General features: G+C 45.7%; 1 protein-coding gene across 1 annotated transcript in view; it reads right to left on the bottom strand.

The window, feature by feature from the left end:
* Nucleotides 1–4,243: 4,243 nt before the first annotated feature.
* The window catches only part of LOC310812655 (nck-associated protein 5-like), a 61,660-nt gene continuing 44,711 nt past the window's right edge, over nt 4,244–21,192 (bottom strand). The window contains exons 12-15 of the mRNA XM_083681301.1: nt 20,209–20,278; nt 13,752–14,177; nt 12,509–12,604; nt 4,244–6,490 (exon numbers count right to left, since the gene is read on the bottom strand). Coding sequence (XP_083537427.1) covers nt 6,489–6,490; nt 12,509–12,604; nt 13,752–14,177; nt 20,209–20,278 — 594 coding nt within the window. The 3' untranslated portion in view covers nt 4,244–6,488. The remainder of the gene's footprint in view (nt 6,491–12,508; nt 12,605–13,751; nt 14,178–20,208; nt 20,279–21,192) is intronic.

Raw genomic sequence — 21,192 nt, 5'->3', positions numbered from 1 at the left:
CCTCTCCTGGGCGTCGCGCGGGGAAAATGCATCAGACCGGGCAGAGAAGCGGGCAGCGTAGAGTCCTTCTGCGGGTCCGACGATCGCGCTTTACTGGTACCCCCCAACTAGCCCGCACGCCCAGCGCTGCGCACCTCCGATTCAACTGTGAGCGACTGACTGACTAACTGACTGACTAACTGCACTCGGGAGTGTGTGAGAAAGGAGAGGGGAGAGGAGAGGAGGTTCAGCGTAGAGTGTACCATGTGAGGTGGTCAAATCAAAAGCAGCATTGTTTTTTTCTTCTTTTTTAATTAGATCTGCAGTGCTTGAATTCAATTCAGAAAATGTGCTTTGATGTTTGTTTTGATGTTTCTGGACACTTGTCCGTCATTCTGGATGAGGTTGATGTGAATCATGTTCAAGACCATGTCAACTTCTTTGTGAGCCAGAGAGATTACAGGCATTAATCATATCATTCATCATATTATAATAATCATTATCATTACATTTGTCAAAAGCATTACATGTGTCTATGATGGACAAATGACATCTCTGCTATGACTTGCCTTATATGTATAATATAATCATTAGTTTACATTTCCTGGAAATGTTCATCTAATTTAGAACCCACTAACAACACTGTAATCTGAACAATCTCACATGGTTATCAGTGATTGCTGGGTAGTGTGGACAAGGTAATAGGGAAAGTGTTTTAAAGCCTCCTTGTCCCCCTCCTGTGAAAATGAGTAACCTTACATGAGATAAGATTATATTTCAGAAACATCATGAAAGATCCGGTTTGTTGCTCTTTTGACTACAAGGGATTACGAGCTGAGCTGCAATTTTTTCTGAAACACCTTCCACTAACTCCCTGGATCAAACTGCTGCCTGCCAGGGCTCCACATCAACATACACTCACATCAACCTGCACGCAGACACGCACACACACGCACACACACGCACACACACGCACACACACGCACCCACACACACACACACACACACACACACACACACACACACACACACACACACACACACAAACACATACACACACACTTCCCCTCCCTGGACTGGCCAGTTCCTGTCTCATTAGTGTTCTATGCCTGACTATACCTACCAGTGCGCTCCTGCTACGAGGAGGTTAACAGCTGCATTCCTTCACTTGAACTTTATTTTCCTTCAAGGTTATGGTTCTTCCCTGCTGTAGGACCCTGATGTAGAACCCTGCTGTAGAACCCTGGTGTAGAGAACCCTGCTGTAGAACCCTGTAGAACCCTGATGTCGGACCCTGCTGTAGAACCCTGCTGTAGAACCCTGCTGTAGAACTCTGTAGAACCCTGCTGGAGAACCCTGCTGTAGAACCATGTTGTAGAACCCTGTTGTAGAACCCTGCTGGAGAACCCTGCTGTAGAACCCGGTAGAACCCTGTTGTAGAACCCTGCTGTAGAGAATCCTGCTGTAGAACCCTGCTGGAGAACCCTGCTGTAGAACCCTGTTGTAGAACCCTGCTGTAGAACCCTGCTGTAGAACCATGTTGTAGAACCCTGCTGTAGAACCCTGGTGTAGAGAACCCTGATGTAGAACCCTACTGTAGAACCCTGTAGAACCCTGTTGTAGAGCCCTGCTGTAGAGAATCCTGCTGTAGAACCCTGGTGTAGAACCCTGGTGTAGAGAAACCTGTAGCAGAACCCTGCTGTAGAACCCTGCTATAGAACCCTGCTGAAGAGAACCCTGCTGTAGAACCCTGCTGTAGAACCCTGCTGTAGGAACCCTGCTGTAGAACCTTGGTTTAGAGAACCCTGTTGTAGAACCCTGGTGTAGAGAACCCTGCTGTAGAGCCCTGTATAACCCTGCTGTAGAATCCTGTTGTAGAACCCTGCTGTACAACCCTGGTGTAGAACACACACGCACACACACACACACACACACACACACACACACACACACACACACACACACACACTCACACACTCACACACTCACACACACACACACACACACACACAGAACCCTGTAGAACCCTGCTGTAGACCCCTGCTGTAGAACCCTGTTGTAGAACCCTATAGAACCCTGCTGTAGAACCCTGCTGTACAGAACCCTGCTTTAGAACCCTGTATAACCCTGCTGTAGAACCCTGCTGTGGGGAACCCTGCTGTAGAACCCTGTAGAACCCTGCTGTAGAACCTTGTAGAACCCTGCCATAGAATCCTGCCGTAGAATCCTGCTGTAGAACCCTGTACATTGTGTCTGAGACGTGAAGATTTGTGTTTGCTCCCAAAGCAAATATCTGCACTTCAGCTCATTGAGCTAACAAAGTCTAGTGGCATACTATACAGGTGACCTAAGTTGGAGCCCAGTCGGCTACACACTGTACATTCTATGGCAGGGGAGGCCGGTGGAGGTAGAAATCGGAGGACGGGCTCATTGCGATGCACAGAATGGAAGGAGGAATGGTATCAAACACGTGTGATACCGATTTCTACCCCCACAGGCCTCCCCTGCTGTACGGCCGGCTTCAAATGGGACTTTATGAAGACAGATAATGTTATCAACAACAGAGGTCGCCCTGCTCGACTCGCCTTTGCTGAACACTCCAACATTCTGGAACATAATATCTATTTTCCTAATGTTTTTTTCATTCGGTTCATCATTTCATCATCTCACACCCTCTTGAACAATGTACTTAGGCTGAGCTCGACGGATCAGGAGAATGTCAACTACTGTAGGAGTGCTTCTCTTGACTCACTGAGTTCACCCACTCTATTTGTGCTGCGATAATCACCCATCAAAGAGACTGGTAATTGTTATGAATCTCCTGCCTCCATCGAACTCAGAGTCAGTTCATTACCCCCCCAGTGTGTGTGCGTGTGTGTGTGCGTGTACGCGTGCGTGTGTGTGTGTGCGGGTGTGTGTGCGTGCGTGCGTGTGCGTACGTGCGTGTGTGTGTGTGTGTGCGTGTATGTGTGCGTGCGTGTATGTGTGTGTGTGTGTGTGTGCGTGTGTGTGTGTGCGTGTAAGCGTGCGTGTGTGTGCGTGCGTGTGCGTACGTGCGTGTGTGTGTGTGTGCGTGTATGTGTGCGTGCGTGTATGTGTGCGCGTGTGTGTGTGTGCGTGTATGTGTGCGTGCGTGTATGTGTGCGTGCGTGTATGTGTGCGTGTGCGTGTGTGTGTGTGTGTGTGTGTGTTGGGGTGGAGGGATATGGGGGATTGTTATCACAACCTCTTGCACCGTGAATGAAAGGAGCATTTAAAAATGTCAGTGGTGAACTGAAATTGCATCACCTGGAAATACATACTGTCAGCAGTCAGCTAAAAGGACTGAAGGACTTGACCCTTTGGCTTGGTCTTAGAAAATAACAAACTAAAACATATCCAATTAGAACTGAATGTATGTGTAGTACCTATTCTGGCATAAGGTATAAGGTATTTATGTGTAGTACCTATTCTGGCATAAGGTATAAGGTGTTTATGCACATGGTAATTGTGGATGTGATGGCTGGATCACAATGCAGAGAGACACCTTCACAACAACACCAGACACCTCCCACGCCCGCCAGATATATCCAAACAGGTCTAGTCAGGTCAGTGTGATACACACACACACACACACACACACACACACACACTCACACACACACACACACACACACACACACACACACACACACACACACACACACACACACACACACACACACACACTCTCACACACACACACTCACTCTCACTCTCACTCTCACACACACACACACACACACACACACACACACACACACACACACACACACACACACACACACACACACACACACACACAGGTCTAGTCAGGTCAGTGTGAGCAGCATCCAGCGGGGTTGGCGCTGTACGTTCTTGTTTTGCTGAATCAAGAGCGATTCATCATCAGCCACGACGGCGTGTGTGTCACATCCACTAAGAGCTGGGACTTAAGTCATCTTCTCTGACAGATCTCTCACTGCTCAAGGTTAAACGCACCTTTACTTTTCACACAATCAGACGGTTGTCAGAGAGAGGGAGAGAGAGGGGGGAGGTTGAAATAGAGAGAGAGAGGGAGAGGAGGGAGGGAGAGAGAGAGTGAGAACGGAGGGGGGGAGTGGGGGAGAAAAGAGGTTGTTTTTGCATAAGTGAAATTCAGGTCAGATGTGATTATGTTGACCCATAGGTCCTCTTCTCTTAACTGTGGTGTGACACAGACACACACAGACACACACACACACACACACACACACACACACACACACAGAGTGCTGAAATAGTTTATTTACCCTGATATGTTTGCATAGAGCAGATAATAATAGTAGTAATATACAGAATATTACTGCTTCAAAACAGGACAATAATCATCACAGAGGAACATGAAGGAGGTTCTTATAAAACACAGCTGAGGAGGGAGGGTGAAGGTCACTGTTACCGTTACGTCTTTACAACATACACACACAGCATTAGAGCATTTAATACTAGAAAAATACAATAGTCCTTTTAAAATCGACTCTCTCCATAAATATGAACAATATCAAAAACAAGATTACATGCGCCCTATCCTATACCACATCAGCAGACTTTATTAAGGCCATAGATCATCTCATGGCTATCATACTTCATACATGGTTATCGCTGTACTCATAAAACACCAATGAAGAAGTAAAAACGATTATTTTCTTACAAATCAAAGCAACGTCATAATAATGAATGAAAGATAGGCTGAGATGTAAACATGATAGAATGCTTCAGAGGACATCGTGGACCTGTTATGTGTTACCTGCATCTGTGTTGATATAAATGTCAAAATACTGACATTAGTAAAGACTGTCGTCCAGGGGAGGCTGGTGGAGGTAGAAATCGGAGGACACCGTTCCTCACCGCATCCCATGCATTACAATGAGCCCATCCCCACGATGTCTGCCTCCACTGGTAAAGACTTAGTCATATTGAAAGTGTAACTGATATGTTTACCATCCCAAGTGTTTGTGTTGCTGGCTCGATACAGAGAAAAAGCCCTAAAGCGCTTTCTGGCAGGAGATATTAAATAGCGAACGAAAAACAGAACCAAGAAGAAATTCTCCATTTTCACTTATCCATACATTGGAAAGAGGCAGGGAAACATTTTTTAGAGACGGTTGAGAGAGTAACATATTTCCTAGCAGCTACAGTTGCTAAAAACGTGGGGATGCATTCACAACATCACACAGGTCAGTAAAGGGGCACAGAATACATTACAGGAAGAGTTTAAAACTGAGTCGCAAAGACGTTATAGTATCTCACAAAGTCTTTTTATACAGATAAAGAATGGGGAGACATGAAAACAAAAAAGCTCTGAATACTGTTAACAAAAGACAAACTATATTTTAACTGTACATTATACACGTACCGGTTTACAGAATAGTTCAATATGTGACTACTTGTCTTAAACACAGGTAGTGTTGGAGGTTAAACCAAATGTTGTAAATCCTGCTCATATCGTCCATGTCCATCTGGTAGGTATGTCTTCAGCAACGAATGGTATTTTCCCTGAGCTAGCTAACGGGTTAGCATCGTGTGCATTGTGCTTAGATAAGGTATAACTGAGTTTCAAAGACGTACTGTTCAACACGGGTACTGACTGAGTCCACGCTTTTACTATACGGCAGGATATGTACTGTAACGAAGTGGTGAAAAAAGTGCTTGATCACTTTGGCCATGATGTATTGACCTGATGTATTCCTGTACTAGTGAGTCCTATGACTCTCAGTGTATTGCCAGTCACTGTGATGACTCATTGACTGTGACTGAAAAATCGATCATGTTTTCACATGTCAGCTGCTCAATGCTGCAACGTCTGCTAGAGGTCATGAGGAGGTCATGAAAAGTGTTTACCCGCCTCACTGCATGTGGTGCAGCATCACTGTCTGTGGTCTGAACCCAGAACAAACGGGATCAATGGTTCAGAGCTTAGTACACTGAGACACTGAGGGGTCCATCCATACTGTGCCTGTCGCACTGTGATGTGAGCCATAGTGTGAGTGTTGGTAGAGGAGGAGGAGGAGGAGGAGGAGGAGGGGTAGATATGGTGATGGTAGAGGAGGAGGAGGAGGAGGAGGAGGAGGAGGGGTAGATATGGTGATGGTAGAGGAGGAGGAGGAGGAGGAGGGGTAGATATGGTGATGGTAGAGGAGGAGGAGGAGGAGGAGGAGGGGTAGATATGGTGTTGGTAGAGGAGGAGGAGGAGGAGGAGGGGTAGATTTGGTGATGGTAGAGGAGGAGGAGGAAGAGGAGGGGTAGATATGGTGATGGTAGAGGAGGAGGAGGAGGAGGAGGAGGGGTGGATATGGTGGTGTCAGACATAGTTAAATATGCAGTAGGTACAGTAAAGCTATGACTGGGTTATGGTAGCTGTATTTCTATACATTTGTCTTTGTTGCCCTCTCTCTCTCTCTGTCTTCAACTCTTTCTCTCATTCTCCCCATCTCTCTCTCTCCACGTCGCTGTTCATTTCATTGATGATAAACTCCTGAAATGGAAGGAAAAAAAAACAAGCTGTGTATTATATAAAACATAGACATTTGACAAAAATAACAACATCTGTACAGGATGAACAACAAGAAGAAGAAATGTTAATTCTATTGTCCTGGTAGGAAGCAACCCAGCAGCTCTCTCTCTCTCTCCCCCACCCACCACTGTTCAGTAGAAAGTTAAACTTGGTCAACTTTCCTGTGACTCCAATTACATGAAAGTGATTTTGGCAGCGCATCAAATCCAGCGGTTGCAAGCATATGGGCAGTAACTGTTTTCATTGCAAACGGCACGCATAATTAGCCAGTCTGACGATAATGAGGCGAGCTGGAGTTGCGAAGGCACCTGTTTCTCTCCTGCACGCACACACACACACACACACGCCACGCATGCACACGCACACACACACACTCACTCACTCACAAACACCAGGCACACACACACACACACACACACGCACACGCACACACACACACTCACTCACAAACACCAGGCACACACGCAAACACACACAAACACACGCCACGCATGCACACGCACACATACCATGTGCACGCATGCACACACACACACACACACACACACACACACACACACACACACACACACACACACACACACACACACACACACACCCGCATCTGTGTATGAGTGTTGATATGTAATAATCAGGTCAACCACTTCATAAAGGCCTATTATTCTTATTGAATCCTCATCTGGCTCTCTGGAGGCTGTGTGTTTGAATAGGGAACCTGGGGGGTCCAGAGGAAGTTAGAGGGAGACCATATGGGTTTTTAAGCCTTTAATTAAATACATCATTACCGCATTAAACAAGGGATGCTCAAGTGTGGACTGTCAGAGGGGGATTTGAGGGAAGCAGAAACATGCTAATGTGTTCTAAATCACCTCTTTCCTAATTACCGATAAGATTCCCAAACTTGTGTTTCATATTTCTTTACAGTACTATCTAGTTGGTAGTATATCTATCAATGACACAGGCGAGGCTGGTGGAGGTAGAAATCGGAGGACGGGCTCATTGTAATGCATGGAATGGAATGAGCCTGTCCTTACCGTGACATACTGATTATGCTAATCATTATTGCAGTGAAGTGAATATCACCCTACTGGAGAGGAGTCATGACACATAATTGGATCAATGTGGAGATCTAAAAGACGTGAAGACGTATCTTCAGAATAACAAGACACAGCGCAGTATCGATTATCACTGATCATGATGTATTACCATGACAACACACACACACACACACACACACACACACACACACACAATAACTCATTCTGCTAATTTCCCACAAAGCACCTCCTGCTCCACCACACAGTGTAGTGTTTCTCGAGGGAGAAGGCAGCAGACGACTCTGCAGATCTCTCTGACCTCACTCATTACCCGGCTACACTGCTCACATTTAAATACACTTTCACAACAACAGAAAACACATTTTTGCCACCATAGAACTTCGACATACAGTACTAACATGTTGTGTTCTGACCTGAGGGGCCATGTTTCTGTAAATACACTTTCAAAGTTTCATGTTTGAAAAGCAGTCTAGAGGGCCTGAATCAGACACACAGACACACAGTTGGCCCCTCTGGATCTCTCTGACATAGAGAACCACACACTGTAGAAACATCAAACTCAGTCGCATGGGTTGGTGTACATGTCCCTGAGCAATCTACTGTGGTGGTCCATAGGATTGATTTTTATTGATGCCTGTATTGTATGTTTGTGTGTGAAATGCATTGTATGTGTGTCTATATCGATAACCTTTTTATGCTCTGTCTATATCAAATTTGTATTTAGTGTGTTATGGTTGTAACTAGTTTGTGATGTAACGGTGTCTGCGTTTGTAATTTGTTTTGTGATGGATGTGTGTCATCGTTTGTGAATCGTCTGAATTATTGATTTCCTTGGCTGCTGTCTTGAAAAATAGATTGTATCTCAATGAGACAGACCTGGATAAATAAGGTTTTAAAAAAATAAAGTGTTAATAAAATGTTGGAAACATTCCTTTGAGATTCTGGTCCATGACGTCGTGATTGCATCACGCAATTCCTGCAGATTTTCCAGGTGCACTTTCAAGCTGTTCTACCACATTCCAAAGGTGTTCTATTGGATTCAGATCCGAAGATGGATAAATTGTGGCCATGAAGGGATGCACATAGTCAGCAACAATACTCAAATAGACTGTGGCATTCAAGCAATGATTGATTGGTATTAACAGGCCCAAAGTGTGCCAAGAAAACATTTCCCACACCATTACACCACCTCCACCATGAGAAGGTGTACAGGTGTTCCTTATAAAATGCTCATGAGTGTGTATATATATATTATATATATATATATATATAAAATGTCCCTGGCAACCCTGAGATCTAGCAGACGATATAACACATTTTATGAGGGGTGAGGAAGGTGATTGAAGGGAAGAGGTGATGCAGCAACCTTCAGGTGCAGCAGATACAGTATAGTCTCCAGATATACGACCACAGCAGCCTTCAGGTCACCAGGCTCTGAAAGACTGGCCTTCACCTCACACACACGCATGCATACGCGTGCACGCACACACACACACACACACACACACACACACACACACACACTGCATCAGCAGCCTTCAGGTCAACATGGTCAGATAGGATGGCCTTTACATCACACACACATACATACACACACGCACACACACACACACACAGGATCTCTCAAAGACAAAGCGTACACGTGCACACACACACGCGCGCGCGCGCACACACGCACACACACACACACACACACACACACACACACACACACAGCAGCCTTCAGGTTTACTTGGTCTGATGCTGATGAAGGCTGGCCTTCACCACGCTGCTGCACAGTCAAAGCTACTCAGCGTTGTTCCAAGGTGTGTGAGTTATACAGGACTGTAACAAAGTGATGGGACAGGAGATATATGTGTGAGCATATAGCATGCATGCATTTCCAGCATGGAAAGATAGAATACAAATAGAAAGAGGTTTTGTGATGTAGAACAAACAGAAAACAGTGGATGATTCAGTAAAAAAACATCGATAAGTGACCCAAACATGTACAGTGTAGATTAGAAAACAACACGTTTGACACCATTCCTCATTCCGTTCCATGCGTTACAGTGAGCCCCATCCTCCGATTTCTACCTCCACCCAGCCTCCCCTGGTTTAGTTTCTATTTGAGTCTTGTTGTGGGAGGCTTCAAGTTAAGGTTCCCTGGCGATCAGAGAGAAGTGAAAACCTCCTTTTATGTGTTTCATCCAATCTCACCCAACAGTGTGATATCAGAGTACTCAACTGTTTACAAAAAAAGAAAACAAAGATGATACAAGTCCCTTATTGCGTTCAGAGTAGCACAGTGGCCCCCCTCCCTGATCACAGAGATAAGTGATAGAATAGATGGAATGTTCAAATAGAATGTTCAAATAGAATGTAATGTATAATTGTTTGAGGCAAACAAACCCCGGAATTCTAAGGACAGATGGAACAGTATGGTGACATATATTAGAAAATACCTTCGCTCTGTCCGTCCCCCCCTCTGATACCTCATAAATCTCCTGAAACATTCTTATAAATCTCCTATATCAAAACCCAATTCCAGCAATCCTTGGGCTAAACAACAGAACTGAGATTTTAAAAAATAAAAATAAATGGGCTAGCCAATTTCACATTGACTCATGGGGATGCCCAGTGAATATTATTTTGATACTTCTCGGGGGACACACAACACATTGATATTTCAATTATTCTGGGGGGGGGGGCTGGTTTGTTGTGGGGGTGCCAAGCCGCCTGTAATTTGAACCCTGTGCTAAGGTTGAAACCGTGGGCAGCATCAGAGTTGAGTTGTTGACACTTCCCCCTTTGAAAAGCCTCGCTTCCTCTCTCTCTCACTAATGACCAATCAGAGAGCGGTAAAGTAAAAGGAGAAAACATCATTCAAATACAACTTTAATAGTTCTCTACATTTAAGTGGTTTTCAACTCTGAGCTACATAGACTCAGGGTCTCGCAGGGTGTGTTCAGTCTAGTGCTTATTCATTGGAAAAGAAACATCCTGTTTCATTAAGAGATGTGATGGTTGCAGACGGCAGAGCCTCTTAATACCACACATGATGCCTGAGGTTGCACTAGCTAATGGATGTGGGGGTACGCCAGCACATAGTAATGGATGTGGGGGTACACTAGCACATAGTAATGGATGTGGGGGTACGCTAGCACATAGTAATGGATGTGGGGGTACACTAGCACATAGTAATGGATGTGGGGGTACGCTAGTAAATATTAATGGATGTGGGGGTACTCTATGTTAGCACATAGAAATGGATGTGGGGGTACTCTATGTTAGCACATATTAATGGATGTGGGGGTACTCTACATTAGCACATATTAATGGATGTGGGGGTACGCTAGTACATATTTTATAGATGTACTGGTGTGTAATTTGGTCTCTAGCTGTCTGGACCCTGACATTCAATTACTTTGAATAATGAACACGATCACTAATATATATCAATACTATATATAAAAATAGGGATTTTTTTCCCCGCTGATCTACACAGCCTACTGGACACTTTCGAAGAAACATTCTATCATTCAATCGTTTATTCAAAATGAAAAACAGAGAAGACCTGTGTGAAAAAGTATTTATCCCCCTTGCTGTGGCTTTCCTGAAATGAGCTCAATTGCAAACATTTGTTCAACAATTTACTCAATATGTTGAATTGAGTCCATTGAGTGCAATGATAATAGTTCAAACTAAATATCTAACCGTGTCTTTGCGGGGTCCATCATTTGAGTAGGAATTAATTACACACTCTGCTGATCAGGTTATTTCAAACTGAACAAATGGAGAAAGAACATAACTGCTCAGGAATGCTACCCTGAGGCCTGGGTAGACTTAAAAACAAATCTACTGTTCTCATTTAAAAGGCTGAGAGGGAAAAGCACAGTCGATGGGACATCATTCCAGTCACTCTACAAAATTGGTCTTTATAACCTCATGAAAAAAGTATATTTCAAACCCACAACTGTGCAACAATGAAGTGAAGTGATACAGAAAAAAGTGTTTAGTTAAGTGTGAATCAAGCACATGCATCACTGTTTTCACATCCCGTGTGAAGAAAAGTGGTAGCTGTGTCATGTTGTGGGTATGCTTGTCACTGACAGGGACTGGGAAATTTGCCAAGATCAAGAGAACATTTAGAAATTTGCTGAGTTGGTAGTGGCAGCCTAATCAACACAGTAAGTAATTGATACATACACAAATTAAGGACCCTACTAAGACACATACAGTATATTCATTCCAAAATCACACAAACTATTATCTGTGCCCTCAGATGGACTTATCTTAACTTATTGAGTAACTTGAAGACATGTTTGCATTTGAGCTCATTTCAGGAGAGCCACAGCAAAGGGGATAAATACTTTTTCACACAGGTCTTCTCTGTTTTTCATTTTTAATAAATGATTGACATTTTTTAGGATGTGTAGATCAGTGGGGGAAAAACAACAATTGATTGTACTTAAATATCAAGCTCTGAGATAACTACATTTTAATATTGTGCACAGGGACGAACACCTTTTCAGGCCAAGGTATATACTTCATATTCCATTGACTGAGCCAGAGAAACGCGCTACCAGATTAGCATGCTAATGAAAAGAGCCAGCACTTTTCAGTGATATATCCATACTAATTTAAAAAATAATGACAATAATAATACAGGTCATTGTTTAGCACTTTTGGAAACCCACGAAGAGACGTATAATAATACTTATAATAAGAGAAATAGAAAAACAAAATAGAGGGTGAACAGAAGGCTTAGGTGATTATATGATAATATCCACTAAGGAGACACACATATACACACTGCACACACACACACACACACACACACACACACACACACACACACACACACACACACACACACACACACACACACACACACTGTACACACACACATACATACACAAAAAAGAATATTGTTTCTTACAGTTAGCCAGCTGCAGTCTGGACTGGTCTTTCTGTTGGTTCTGAGAAGGACCCGTCTTTGTCTTGATATGGCTCAGTCTCTTTGGTTCCAGGCCTCCTAAAGAAACAATGTGAGAAAGACTCACTGCTGATGTTGCCTAGACAGTCACCTTGAGCAGTCTGGTACACTCATAATAATGCATATGAACAGCGGTGAATATTGCCAACATGTTTGTTGTTTTCCAATTGACAACACCACAACTCTCACACTGCAGAGAACACCGTAGAATAATTGTTCTCAGTTGCAGAGTATGAAGTAGAATCGTTTTTTTTTCTTAGTTGCAGTGGGCTGGACTCGGGCCAATGATAATAATAAAACACATATTATATAATAGCTGTTTAATAGCTGTTTAATAGCTGACTGACCAAATGATGTATGAATTCCAATCAGTGCCATTGTTACATGTTGCTTTAAAAACCCTCTCCAATTTGGAATCCATCTAGCCCCTCTGACAGCTTAATTGTCACTGCCATTTTTTTTGGCAGTGTCTACTGTATGCTAGGCTATGACCACGCTATAATTAGCATGCTAATCTAGTAGCGTTTTTTCCCTGGTAGTGTCTATGCCCAGGCTATCATCAGCATGCTACTCTGGTAGCACTTTTCCCTGGCAGTGTCTATGCCCAGGCTATCATTAGCATGCTGCTCTGGTAGCACTTTTTCCTGGCAGTGTCTATGCCCAGGCTATCATTAGCATGCTGCTCTGGTAGCGCCTAGGTGGTAGTGAGCCTTGATGCAGGCTTTAGTGGTTGTAATAGCCGGGTCTGAGCGGCCTCACAGGAATATACTTCCATACGAGTTGAGACGAGTTTCAGTCTTCTGGCACCTCAGTGCTGTGAAGAGTAGAAGTACCAACGCAACAGGCTATTGATGTCATCAGGTATACTTTAATTAAATATTTAAAGTTATTAAAAGTTATCACACTTTAATCATACTTCAATCATATTTCAGGGCTTTTGAAATATTGGTAACACCTTTTATGATTGGTATTGACTCATATGACTGGCTTCACCATATCCCCTGATATAGTGTTATGATGTATACTTCTGTGCTGTCTGTGGCTGTTGCCGGATGAAAAACTAATGTTCCCGCTCTGGGGTTTTATAAAGTTGTTAGTTAAATATGTTATTACTGTGTAATTACTCAGTAGTTACCAGGTAATGTATATAGTGCAGAAACACCCAATTGCAACCTTTAGTCTTTACCTGATGACCGTCTAGGGAGCCTGCTGTGGGTGTCACACACACTGGCACACGTCACAACAGGATCACACAGGGATTGGACGGGTTGGAAGAAGGCCACGGGAGAGTAGGGCTCTGATTGGACAAGGGTCACAGTGGTGTCGGACGAGTGGCTGAGGGGTCTGTCAGTCACGGCGCCGGATGGTACTCTCCACCGGGGTAAAGGGGAGGGAGACATGTGGTCCTTGGAGGAACTGGGGAGGCTGACGGGGGAGAGGGGGGAAAAGGGGGAAGAGAGGGGGAGGGAGCGGTCCGGGGCAGAGGTGGACTTGGGGAGGAGGTGGAAGATGGAGGAGAAGAAAGAGGAGGAGGAGGAGGAAGCGGGGAGATGGAAGGTTCCGATGCCGCTGTCCAACGTTCTCATGGTGCAGCCAGAGCCTGGGGTGCAGACTGAGGAGAGGAGGGAGGGAGGGGGCAGGGATGGAGGGAGAGGAGATGAAGGAGGGATGGATCAGCAGGAGTTAGATTCAGGACACGTCACAGAAGGAATGATAACAACAGTAACCCTGTTGCGTATCAACAACCTAACAATAACCATGGCAACCTGTTGCCTACCAACCCATCTGCAATCTGCAGTCGGGTGTGTTGACAGTTTGATGGTGTGTGTCAATCATTTGCATAGCAGAACACATGAGAGGTTGAAGAGGTATCAGCGAAAGACTAGAATACTGATGTCCACCAGAGGAGGGAGAGAGAGAGGGAGGCAAGGAGGGAGAGGAGGGACAGAGGGAGGCAGGGAGGGAGATGAGGGAGGGAGAGAGGAGAAAAAGATGACAGGGTGATGGTAGTGGGGGGGGGGGGGGGAGGGAGGCAGGGAGGGAGCGAGTGAGTAGGAGACGGAGGAAGAGAGGGAGGGAGGGAGGGAGGAGGAGAAGGAGAAGACAGGATGGAAAAGACAGGTAGAGGTATCAGAATATGAGAGACCAGAATACTGTTGTCCATGGCTGAACCCTGAGGTAGGACAGACAGCCCTGTCTCCTCTGGCCTTGCCTGTCTGGGTTAGTGTTCTCTGATAGTGTCTGTTATGGATGGCCTCTAATAATGAGAACTACACTCATCACTCCTTTCATCTGATCACATCTATCAGTGAGCAGCTGTGTACTGTAACAGCTATTTATGTCCTGTGAATAAGCTATTTATGTCCTGTGAATAACTTAAATATATTTATGTCCTATTTATGTCCTGTGTGTGTGTGTGTGTCTGTGTGTCTGTGTGTGTTTGTGCGTGCATGCGTGCGTGCGTGCGTGGAGTGTGTGCGTGCGGCGAGCGCGCAGGCACGCGTGTGTGTGTGTGTGTGTGTGTGATAAGAACCCCAGCGAGCCTCCTCATGTCTTAATCAGATCACAACTCAGAGAACAACAGCATAATAACTTGGGGGAGTACGTCTCTCTCCCACAACAACATGAACTGCAGTCGCAGAGGGCAGCATTACTGAATGTAATCTCTCTCATATCTTCCAGATTTCCTCCCCAGCGCCGTCTAATGTGATTGTGTGGGTGTCTGTTTGCATCGTGTCCCCTGTCACTCCCTGTACAGTGTCATTATGTTGGGTGGGAGGGAGGGAGGGAGGGAGGGAGGGAGGGAGGGAGGGAGCCAGCTGCGAACCCTCACACTCTGCCGGGTGAGCGTTTCGTAGCGATAATATGACAGATGGTTGGGGTTATTTCACGGCTGTGTCTCAATGGTCTAGAGCGGCCTTCCTCTCCTCTCCTCTCCCTTCTCTCCTCTCCTCCTCTCCACTCCTCCTCTCCTCTCCTCTCCTCTCCTCTCCTCTCCTCTATTCTCCTCTCCACTCCTCCTCCTCTTGTCCTCTCATCTCTTTTCCTCTCCTCTCCTCTCCTCTCCTCTCCTCCCCTCCTTCCCTTCATCCACATTAATCTGAATGACTCGTGGAGAGCACATTCACAGAGAGGTCCGGTCTAATCAGATCAATCCAGAGAAGAGGAGACAGAGGAAGACTTAGAGGAGAGGAGACGAGGAGTGGAGAGGAAGCCAGGTTAGAGTATTGGGAGGCGGCCCTTCCAGAGGTAGACAGATGGATGGGAGTTCATACAATCCAATTACATGAGATGAGAATGTGATGATGGGGAACGATAGCATTGCTAATTACAGCATGATACCACCAGAGAGACCCCATCCTTCACTCACAGAGAGAGGGATCAGGGTGAAGACAGAGAGAGGGGGGGAGAAAGATAGAGAGAGAGAGAGGGACAGGGGAGAGAGAAAGGGAAGAGAGAGAGGGGGGGGGGACAGGAGAGAGAGAGGGGGGGAGGGAGAGAGAGGGGGACAGGGGAGAGAGAGAGGGAAGAGAGAGAGGGGGGGGGACAGGAGAGAGAGAGGGACAGGGGGAGAGAGAGAGGGGAGAGAGAGAGGGGGACAGGGGAGAGAGAGAGGGAAGAGAGAGAGAGAGAGAGAGAGAGAGAGAGGGAAGAGAGAGAGAGAGAGAGAGAGAGAGAGGGAAGAGAGAGAGAGAGAGAGAGAGGGGGACAGGGGAGAGAGAGGGACAGGGGAGAGAGAGAGGGGAGAGAGAGAGGGGGGGGAGAGAGGGGGGGGGGAGAGAGAGAGTTGAACCAAGATCATGGTGGGAAACAGCATGGGGAGGAAGATGCTAGTTCACCATGGAGACCGAGGGGTTGTGAGATAAAAAAGCTGTTTTAATAACCCCACCAGCCCGGCGTCGGGCATGAAATAATAATAATAAAACACATTGTAGCTATCAATCACACTGGCTTAAGCATCATTTGTGTTTAAGTGGCATAATTAACATTCAAGATATTGCAATTGCACTTTGATTAATCATGCCCATCGTTGCCTGGGAAACATTCATTCGCATACTATTTATCAACATTACTACTCCCTACTCTTCTCTACACAACTACACACAGTTTCTCATCTCATTTCAACTTTTTTTAAGACTCCTAAAAGGAAAACAAAGTTTCAATCTATCGGTTCCTCTCCCTCCTCTTCCTCAGTGAAAGGATGAAGCCTGCAGCGTATCTGAAGTCAGGGGAGCCTGGTGGAGGACGGCCTCAGTTGGATTCTGTTCCTCATTCCGTTCAAATGCATAAAAATTAGCCCGTCCTCCGATTTCTACCTCCGCCGGCCTCCACTGTCAGAAGTATACCACCCCCCAGAGAGAGAGAGAGAGAGAAAGCAACAGAGAGAGAGCAAGAGAGAGAGAGAAAGCAACAGAGAGAGAGAGATACATAGGGAGAGAGAGAGAGAGAGAGAGAGAGAGAGAGAGAGAGAGAGAGAGAGAGAGAGAGAGAGAGAGAGGAGAAAAAGAAAACGAGAAACAGAAAGAGATATCTTGGATGTAACCCCATCACAGATCCTTGTCTCTCCGTCACGCTGAAGCGCTTCCTAACATATTCCCAGCAGACCTCTTTATCAACAGCCAATAAACGCCCTGGATGTTCTCTCTCTTCGCCGAGCCAGAGAGCGGCTTGTCAGGGAAACAGGTGGGCTGACTGACAATTGACGACGCTAATGGCAATTAGCTGACTAGCCTCCATATACGGTACACCAGGGGAGGCGAGTGGAGGTAGACATCGGAGGACGGAGCTCATTGTAATGCATGGAACGGAATATGTTTGATACCATTCCTCATTCTGGTCCATACATTACAACGAGCTCCGTCCTCCGATGTCTACCTCCACTAGCCTCTCCTGGTCTCCCGTTGTTGTCGTGGTGACAGAGGATGGACGCTAGCGACTATTAGCACACGGACAGCAGGCCAACAACACTTATCAGAGCTAGCTTCCACGTCTCATGACACAGGATAACACAGTGTGTTTTAGACTTCATTATAGCATAACCGGAATGAACCGGTGAGATTCCGGGGTCAGTTTTAAGCTGTGGGGGGACAACTCTGGCAGAAACCTAAATGAGGAGAGTAGCGGTGGAAGGAGCAGTTCTTTCTCCCTGTCACACAGAGAGCGAGGGGAGAGTAATGAAAGGCTGGAGCTAGATCCACATCACTGAGGATATTGATCTGTTGGTCTTATGCTGCAACATAACAAGGACCTCTGTGACACTGCCTCTGACACGTGTGTGTGTGTGTGTGTGTGTGTGTGTGTGTGTGTGTGTGTGTGTGTGTGTGTGTGTGTGTGTGTGTGTGTGTGTGTGCGTGTGTGTGCGTGTGTGTGTGTGTGCGTGTGGTATTAAACCATACCTTAACAAGGACCTCTGTGACTCTGGCTGGCATTGAGAGGCAGGGTGAGATGGACCGTTGATTGCCCCTCGTCAAGCCCGTGGTGCTGCCTGTTAATATGACCCTGGTCTGATCTCCTCTACATTGCCCGCATGAATCACAGGCTATATGTCCTAATCAGTGGACTCTGGTGGAGGTAGAACTCAGAGGACGGGCTCATTGTAATGCATGGAACAGAATGAGGAATGTATTTGATACCATTCCGAATTCCATTCCATGCATTACAACACGCCTGCCTCCGCCAGCCACCAGCCTCCCCTGACTTAGAATGACGCATTGTGTTGGTCATGCATTCTCAGTGGTCTGCTAGAGCTGACTAACCAACAGTTCAAAAGGTTACAAACAGCCCAAGCAGCACTGAAGGATTAACAACAACAACAACAGCTACAACAGCTAACCCACACAAGGTCAGCTGCATAGTCATGGATTTATTCTTATGGCTCCACAGTGAGAAGGTGCACAGTTGTGGTTTTTGTTCATGAGAAACACATGATTTCTCTCAGATCATACATATTCTATCGTAACAAAACACCATCTGTTTGAAGATTCCGCTAAGCTTTAAGTGGCATAATTAGAATTCAAGATATTGCAACTGCACTAATCATGCCCATCATTGCCTGAGAAATATAGACTTTTTTCTCAACATCTTCTCCCTACTTTGCTGCACAACTACAACACATAAACACAGTTTCTCTTCTCATCTCCTCAACTTTTTAAGACTCAGTGAAAAATAAAAGGAAATAAATCGTCTATCGTAACAAAAACACTATTGTTTTTTTACGATTCCACTAAGCTAATACAAAGTGTGCAGCATCAACAAAACTAAACATCAAACGCATTCCACTCCTCATTCCATACCATGCATTACAATGAACCCGTCCACCGATGTCTACCTCCACCAGCCTACCCGGGTGCTTCGGTATTATAGAGCATCAAGTCCTTAGCTTGGACAGCTTGAAGACCACCACAGTCAACCACAGATCTTTAAGAGTCGAGGTTCAAGTCCACCCAGCAGACCATAGAGCTTTATGAGTCAAGGTTTGAAGACCACTGCAGTCAACCAAAGATCTTTATGAGTCAAGGTTTGAAGACCACTGCGGTCGACCAAAGATCTTTATGAGTGAATTAATTAATTCATAGCTGACGCAGACAAATGTGCTTGGTTGGCAGAGAGCTGAAATGTCGTGGCGGTGATTAAACCACAGAGAGATGATGTGAATCCGATGTCTGGCTCTGCAGGGTAGGCTACGCTAATACAGCCATACATCCTAGCTGACTCTGTGTAGCAGGGCTGATTTAGAACCATGTCTCTCGTGATGAGGTAGCCCTGTCTCAGACATGTTAATTGTGTGTCGCCCTCAGACCTTGAGGATGTCCTCTTGGCTCAATGGTAGACAAGCTATTTGATGAGAGAAAGGGGGGGGAGAGAGAGAGTGTGAGAGAGAGAGAGAGAGAGAATGTGAGAGAGAGAGTGTGAGAGAGAGAGAGAGTGTGAGAGAGAGAGAGAGAGAGAGAGAGTGTGTGAGAGAGAGAGAGAGAGAGAGAGAGAGAGAGAGAGAGAGGGAGAGAGAGAGAGAGAGAGAGATTGACTGGGCTTCTGAGTATTGCCCTCAGAAGCCCAGTAGAGGAAGACTAACACCAGCAGAGAAGATGTCATGTTCGATCACAGCACTGCTTTTCCACACTACCTCGCTCTTTCAACAGCCCTTCCCTCTCTTCCTCTCTTCCTCTCTTTCACCAGCCGTTCCCTTCTCTTCCTCTCTTCCTCTCTTTCACCAGCCGTTCCCTCTCTTCCTCTCTGGTTCACATGTGTAACTGACACCCCCACAGGAGAGGTCGGAGGTCACAGAGAGAAGTCTGCCATAGTTACAGTAACAACGCCTGACTAACTCCCAGTCTGAGAGGTAACTGCCGCTCGGGGGGTTCCTGTAATAACCCCATGACAGCTTCCTGTTTCCTGTCCAGCTCCAGTCATAAAGGTCTGCTGCCCTGACAGCACCAGAGCCCGGAGGGGGGTCCGATCACCTGACACCAGAACAGAACCAACCATATGGATAGAGGACAGACAGTACTGTTTAATCAGTCTCCAATGGGCTGGACCGGTGGGAGAAGTGCTCAACGTGATAACAGAAGTAGAGCAGAATAGAATGGAATAACTTCATTGTTTTCCGTGGGGAAGAACGTAACGTGCGGCGGCCCCCCCCTCACCTATGACGTGGTCCTGGTTGAGGCTCTTCTGAGCTGCTCCGTTCTCCCCCTCGCTCCTCCGGTACATCCTCTGGATGAAGACAAGAATGTGAGAAGATCATGTTATTAAAAGAACACATACAGAACAGGGGGAGTTTCAAAGAAGCTTAAGCTGCCCGATATCTCTGCCTTCATTTGATATGTTTAGACGTCTGATCAGTTAGTCGTAACACAGTAATCTGCATAGACGAATGCCGTGTACCACAGGAAAGGTGCGGGTCTTGGGCTTCGAAAGATGCCATAATATCTTTGTTTCGGTGACGCCACAAATGACATACATTCATGGGCAGAGCTTCATGTTGCGAAGTGAAAGAAGATGGACGCTCCCGTCAGAACATACACATATTTGGTACTGGTTCAAACAGGACAGTCTATTGGTTCTAAGTAGCAGGTCAGTGTCATTTTCTATGAACAGTCAAGTGAATCTACAGCCCAACGTGCCGAGATGTTGATTTTGCGTTTCATTTTGTCAAACCACAAACATGTCATAACAGTCATCGTACAGGTCTCTGTGTTTGATCAGACATCATATGTATGGCATGTCGCTATTTGTTAGGTTGTTATAAAGATAGGTAGTATAGTTTGCTGTGATCAGGCAAAGATTGAGTGTGTGAGCACAATGCGCAAAAAGGACATCGAAAGAGCGCTGGATACGATGTTCTCTGTGTTGCAGCCACACAATGACGCTACAGGCTGTGGAAAACCAGACAGGCTAGTAGCCAATGAGAGGGAGGGTGTGACTTCCAACCAGGAGGTGTAAAGGAGATTATTGTTCATATTACTGTGCTTTATTGTATACAGTTGATGTATGTGTTGTTGTTGTTTGATAGTCATCCACCATTTTCTACAGTTGGGTGGATTGATAGGTTTTATTGATTTTATGATGTTCTTTGCACATTGCGATGGTTCTAAAAGAAAGTGAAGCATTTGAACACTTTGGAGAGA

The sequence above is a fragment of the Argentina silus genome, assembly GCF_951799395.1.
Source record: "Argentina silus genome assembly, chromosome: 12".
Classification (NCBI taxonomy): Eukaryota; Metazoa; Chordata; class Actinopteri; order Argentiniformes; family Argentinidae; genus Argentina; species Argentina silus.
This window is presented reverse-complemented; position numbering and strand designations above follow the sequence as displayed.